The 5,925-nt window shown below is 42.6% G+C and overlaps 1 protein-coding gene across 1 annotated transcript; it reads left to right on the top strand.

Annotated features, from left to right (window-relative positions):
* The first annotated feature begins 365 nt into the window (after window positions 1-365).
* RSPH1 (radial spoke head component 1) lies at window positions 366-5,008 on the top strand. The gene is made up of 9 exons (XM_088530633.1): window positions 366-463; window positions 653-766; window positions 871-976; window positions 1,411-1,501; window positions 1,742-1,877; window positions 2,169-2,240; window positions 2,677-2,884; window positions 3,338-3,490; window positions 4,858-5,008. The coding sequence occupies exons 1-9, from the start codon at window positions 407-409 to the stop codon at window positions 4,899-4,901; spliced, it is 981 nt and encodes a 326-aa protein (XP_088386759.1). The 5' UTR covers window positions 366-406; the 3' UTR covers window positions 4,902-5,008.
* Window positions 5,009-5,925: the final 917 nt, after the last annotated feature.

The raw sequence follows: 5,925 nt of genomic DNA, 5'->3' as shown, positions 1-5,925 counted from the left end.
AAAAACTGGTGGGAACTCCCAAAAAGCATGAAGGAAGCCCTGCAAATGCTTGAACTTTCAGAGGCCACAAATCCCACCTCAAATGCCACATGGCCGTTTCATGGCACTTATACTACAGCACGGGGGCGAGGGGAAATGTAGAGAAAGGAGAAGAAAATGGATTGCTTTCTGGGAAAGCCTCTCTCGCACACCCTTGGGCCGGCCCCGCGAGGGCCGTTACTTTGCCGTTACTTTTCGAGAAGTTTCCGCTTCCGGCCGTTGCTCTCAGCACCGGGGACAGCAGCGCGCGGCGGGCGGGGGCGCGTAAGGGTGGGAGGGGGGCGCGGGGTTGCCACGGCGACGGCGCGCGCGGCCCCGCCCCCCGGCGCCCTGGTTGCCACGGCGACGGCGCGGCCGAAGCGGCGCCATGTCGGACCTGGGCTCGGAGGAGTCCGAGGAGTCGGAGGCCGCGGCCGACCTAGGGGTGCGCTGGGGTGGCGGGGAGCGGGGCAGGGGAGAGCGAGCGCCGAGGGGCCTGGGCGGTGCGCGTGAGCCGTGGCGAGCCTTGTCACGGGGGATTTACTCACGAGAAACAGCCCATTTCCTCTCTCTCATCAGGCGGGGTTCAGCCGCGTCTGTCCCTTGTAACTGTTTTCCTACCCTGTGTGATCAGGAATACGAGGGTGAACGCAATGCCGACGGTGAGCGGCACGGACGCGGCAAAGCGCGGCTGCCCAACGGCGATACCTACGACGGAGAGTATGAGCGTGGCCTCAGAAACGGGCAGGTGGGAGAGGAGCAGCTGCGCTCGTGTCCCAGCGGTTCTGTTACCTGGGCAATAGACCAGAGCAAGGACTGACAAAGGCTTTACCCACGCCAAATGTGTTGCAGGGGACCTACAGATTTACAAGCGGTGCTCGCTACATTGGAGAATATCGTCAAAACAAAAAACATGGACAGGGCACTTTTTTTTATCCAGACGGATCAAAATATGAAGGTAAAACACAGAAAAATAGCAAAAGTTACACATTTTTGCTCCCCCCCGCAATGCCAGGAGATAGTTAATTGGCGTGTATATTATTTTAAGAAGGTAAATTTGCTGTGCAACTCTCTCATTTCATTGGTCTTTTAATACAGGCTCAGCAAGAGACATGAATTTATCTTTTAAGGAGATTTAGTTACACAGATTTATTTGGATTTTTCTGTGAGAAACTTGGTATCTAATACCAGTTTATTCTTTTCACTCCCTACTTTCAAGTGATATATTCCAAGTCCTGAGTAATACTGAACATCTCTACAATCACTACAATCTTGTATCAACCAGTGTGGAAGTTAGCTAGATTCCTACATGATAACTTTGCAACTGATCATTACACTGCACAGTGAAGTACAGCACATCTCATTCTTTTTTAAATTATATTTTCATCAAAGGAGACTGGGTGGATGACCAGAGACATGGCTATGGAGTTTATACCTATGCAAATGGAGACAGCTATACTGGAGACTGGTTTAATCACAATAGGTTTGTTTCATTCTTACTGTAATTTTTTTTCAATTCATCCTGTGGCATTAAAATGCCAAAGTTATTTTCAATGTCTGGCTTACTCTGTCAAATCAAGTACTATGGAATGACCTTCACAATCCTCCCAACATGAGTCATTTCAGTTACTTGCATGATAGAGGTGTAATATCTTAAGTGCAACGGCATTCTATGCTCTTAATATTCAGCGGTACAAAGCAGAATTATTTCTTTTCTGCTCAGGCATGGTCAAGGAACGTACATCTACAAAGAAAGTGGATCTAAATATGTTGGTGGTTGGACAAATGGAAACCAGGGAGGAGCAGCTGAACTTATCCACCTAAACCACCGTTTTCAGGGCATGTTTTTGCATGGATATGTAAGTGTGCTGGAAAATTCTATATTCATATGAACAATTATCATATAATTGCCTTAAAAGTGATCTCTCTCTGTTTAACATAAGAAGCAAGGCTTCCCATCTTTAGGACCTTTTCTTAAACATTAAATCTAACAGATGAAACAATCTGCAGGACAGAACACAAAGGTTTTCAGCAATCCTGCTTTCAAACAGTACTGTTACTATTGTATGAATTTCACAGTAAAGCATATTTTATGTCTATGTGTTCAGAATGTACTAACTATAGTTTCATTACTTTGTTTCTCTGTGTAGCCTATAGGTCATGGTAAATATGTCTTTGACAGTGGATGTGAGCAGCGTGGTGAATACATACACCCAGAGCCGGTAAAAGAAACAGTGCAAACTATACTGAACATTAAAGAATGTTAAATTAAATCTCCTATCAAGTAATCTATAAAATGCCTTATAAATACTGAGTTAAAGTAAATCTAACCAGGAGGGACTAATAGGATAGAAGTTCCTCCAATAGGCCCCTCACAGCCACTCTGTTTAACAGATAAACAAAATTTTACCTTTAAGACAGAAAGCTGAAAGACATTAGTCATTCGTAGTATTCAGCCAGTTTTGGGGTTCTAAAGCACAGTTCTTCTTTTCCAAGATTTGCAGCTGCTGAAGTTCCTTCACTTGGCAGTGCTTTAAAAGGCTGTATCATTACTATTTTGGACCTGAGTAGAGAGATTTTAGTACACAGAAACATCATCTTAGCTACTCCCTTACTACCTGTTGGATGTGATTCTGAACTTTTTGAGTTGCCTTCTAGGCTAAAGAGGGAGAAGAAGAGGAGGAGGAACACACATTACTCGTTCCACCCAAATGGAAAGCAACAGATATTACCAAAGTAACACTCTGGACACCCACTGAGGAACAACCGGCTTCTGCCACGGAAACCTCACAAGCAGCAGCACCGGCAGAAGAAGGAACAGCAGAAGGAGCAGCAGCAGTAGAGGAAGAAATGCCATCAAGTGCAGGTTTGCTCTGATGGACATCTGGAAATATACTTCAAACATTCTTCAAATGCCACTTGAATCCATGTTACTCAGTCTTAATTTCTGGTGGTATAAGAGGCCTTTTTTTTTTATTCCTTATCATCTACCAAGTATTGATTTTTTTTTCTTATAATTTACCAAGTACTGAATATTAGGAACTTCCAAATGTTTTCATAAACTGCGCAGTATGTACCTGTGTTTTAGCTAGCATAATCAGACACATTTGTCATGGGAAGCGTGTGGTTCATTGTAGTCTCTCTAATGGCCTGGTACACAGACAGACAGATAAGCAGTTGCAGAAAAGCATTTCTCCCCAGAACTGCAGATTTAAGTCTAAGTTATTAGTTGCTGCATAAAAGCAACAGTCAGGTGCAGATATGTAGAGATTAATTTTATTGCTTAAAGGAAACCTATTTCTACTTTCTTATGTTTCAGTCACTGATGAGTCTGTTGAAGGTGGGGAGGATGAGCCTTCTCCTCATGAAGCATACAGTGGACCTTTGAGCTCAGCAAAGGAGGCAGAAGAGGTAGAGGAAGAGGAAGAAAGCAGAGAGGAAGAAGAAAGCAAAGATGATCAGGAGGATCAAGGTAAGAAAGGAAGAAAGAGCAATCAGGGTAGTCTTGAGGTAATGCATGTCAGTCAGCTGAAAACATGGTACTGCTGAGAGGCTCACTGTTACATTGAAGAGAGCACAGGAAGCTCTGCTTTTCATGCCACTCCTCTAAAGATATCTGCTGGTTCTGAGTAGTTAAATTCATATCTGTTCAACTGTTTGTATAAATAGGTATCACATCGTTGTGCGGCATTGTCTGCACACATATAGTTGACAGCTCACAGAACTGCTGTGAATCTGTAGTTAACAAAATTGAGATTGTAAGTGATCGCATTTTTGTGCAAAAATGAGAAAACAGATTTCAGAACATCAGGAATTCTGTTTTTTTTGTTTGTTTGTTTGAGCACACCACTTTTCCCCCTTGAAAGAAACTGCATTCTTACTCTCTAAGTGGAGTTAAGAAACAGACAAAAACTATATTGATGAAATAAATTCCATACATTGTGAGCTGAACAGTTAGCCAGAAGTTGGTGTCTGATTGGTTTCTTCTATTACAGAGTAAAGAGGGTTAGAATTTCGCTGCTCATATTTTCTTCTAGGGAGTTAAGAAATCTGCTTTAATACAAAACAACTAAGAAGTAACATAAAAGGAGATAATCTATGGTTAACCATATTTAGTCAATAAGCATCCACCCAGTTAAAATGTGTAGCTTGCATTTATTAAATGTTAAATGTTTTTGCAAAGCTACATATTTGATGCTGGAAAATATCAGCTTAATTTCTCTGTTTATGATTAGTCCATATCAAAAAACTGAGGTCAGAAAGACTACCCTAAATGTTTAGGCAGCTCTTTGCATTCATGTAATTTACTTTTTCTTTGCCCATCACTCTGAAGCTTTCCTGCTTCAGGGAAGACTAGCCAGCTAGCTGATCTAATGTGTTGGAGTAACATCTAACAGCATCCTGGGGCCCAAATCAGATCTGACAGGAATCTAAGGAGGGTTTCTGCAGAGTTCTGCTTTGAATTTGGTAAAAGTTCATTGAGCCTGGTTTCTCTCAGAGTATTTTAGATTCAAATAAACAATTTTGAATGAACTTGATCATAACATGTTTTCTAGGCTATTGCCATAAGACAGTTCAGGAATCCACCCTTTTTTTTTTCTGGAAGAACAAATTGGACAAATCATATGCAGAAGCATACAAATGTGATAGATGTTCTAGAATCTCATTCTAACTCCTTAATTATGTTGAAAAAAATTTAAAGGCAACTCTTTATTTCTAGAATTAATTAGGCAACACATGTTCCTTTTATAGGTCTAGCAAAATCAAGTTATATTACAAGGAAATGATTATAAGAAAAGATGCATTTTCCCATAACCACCACTTCTTTCCCCCCAACAGAATCAAAGGAAGCAGAGGAGCTGGATACAACTGGAGAGGCATAGAGCCAAAAAAAGGAAATATCAAAGTAAATTGTGTGGTGTGATAAACTTGTAGTATCTTTATACTTAAAAGGTTCAGTTAAGGTATTTTGAATAAATTTTTTTGTCACTGCTCCACATGGAATATATATTTCCAGCACACTTATGATCTCAGAGCGTGCTGTCTTGAGACCACTTTCTTGATTCCATGTAGTAAGTTATCAGTTGTTGAATTCAGTATGGGATTATTCTGGATCTACAAAGTGTCAAGTATTCATGACACAATATCCATGACATCCATGGGGCTCTCCCACTCATCCTTCCCACTCAGGGGCTCTCTTGCTCCATCATCCCTTAACTCTCCTTTTCTTACTGTAAGGTGTTATCACCATCCTCCAAGGTACAACCTGAAGTCTCTCCTCATCAGTTTAAAGACCTGTAGGCAATGATGCTCTTAGCTCACTTTGTTAGGTGGGTCCCATCTCTACCTGTTCCTCCAGGAAGGACCCATTATGATAGAAAGCAAACTGCTACATACAGCAGCTGTGCAACAAAATGGGTTGTTACGTCTTAGGACTGGGTCAACTCTTACTTGATTCCTTCCCATGGAGGAGGGAATCAAGACCATTCCATGGACTCCCATTTCTGTTGCCCCCGCAAGCCCTGTAGTAACTCTTGCTTTGTTGCAGGTTTCCTTTAGCAATATCTTCATGACGAGCAAATAGTAGCAGTTGGAGATCGAGATCATCTTGATCCCTCCACAACACCCAGGATCTTGACCACAAAACCACAAGTGTCCAACAGGATCATGCCTAGTCAGCAGATGGGCTCTCCCCTCAGCAGGAGATGTCAGGCTGCTACTGCTCATTGCTTCTTTTGGGCATAGATGCTCTGGTGGGGTTCAGCTGCTCCTGAGGGCCTCCTTAATTGCACCTGTCCCCTCCCTGCCTGTCAGGACACAGCCTGTGTTCAGGCCTGAGCTTGGAGAAGGAGCCCTTCTCCTGTTGCCAGGAATGCTTCCAGCAACCTTCTTCAGGTTAGCCCCATC

This window comes from Tinamus guttatus, unplaced genomic scaffold (genome assembly GCF_059628265.1).
Source record: "Tinamus guttatus ecotype Peru unplaced genomic scaffold, ASM5962826v1 Tinamus_guttatus_pri_ptg000384l, whole genome shotgun sequence".
In the NCBI taxonomy this organism is placed as follows: Eukaryota; Metazoa; Chordata; class Aves; order Tinamiformes; family Tinamidae; genus Tinamus; species Tinamus guttatus.
The sequence above is the reverse complement of the archived record's forward strand: the minus strand, read 5'-3'. Positions and strand labels throughout refer to the sequence as shown.

What these genes read in the sequence shown, in the direction of transcription:
- RSPH1 (XM_088530633.1), top strand. Translation starts at nt 407, where the DNA reads ATGTCGGACCTGGGCTCGGAGGAGTCCGAGGAGTCGGAGGCCGCGGCC. An exon ending in GTGGCCTCAGAAACGGGCAG is followed by an intron (nt 767 to 870) that starts GTGGGAGAGGAG and finishes AATGTGTTGCAG; the next exon opens with GGGACCTACAGATTTACAAG. An exon ending in AATACATACACCCAGAGCCG is followed by an intron (nt 2,241 to 2,676) that starts GTAAAAGAAACA and finishes GTTGCCTTCTAG; the next exon opens with GCTAAAGAGGGAGAAGAAGA.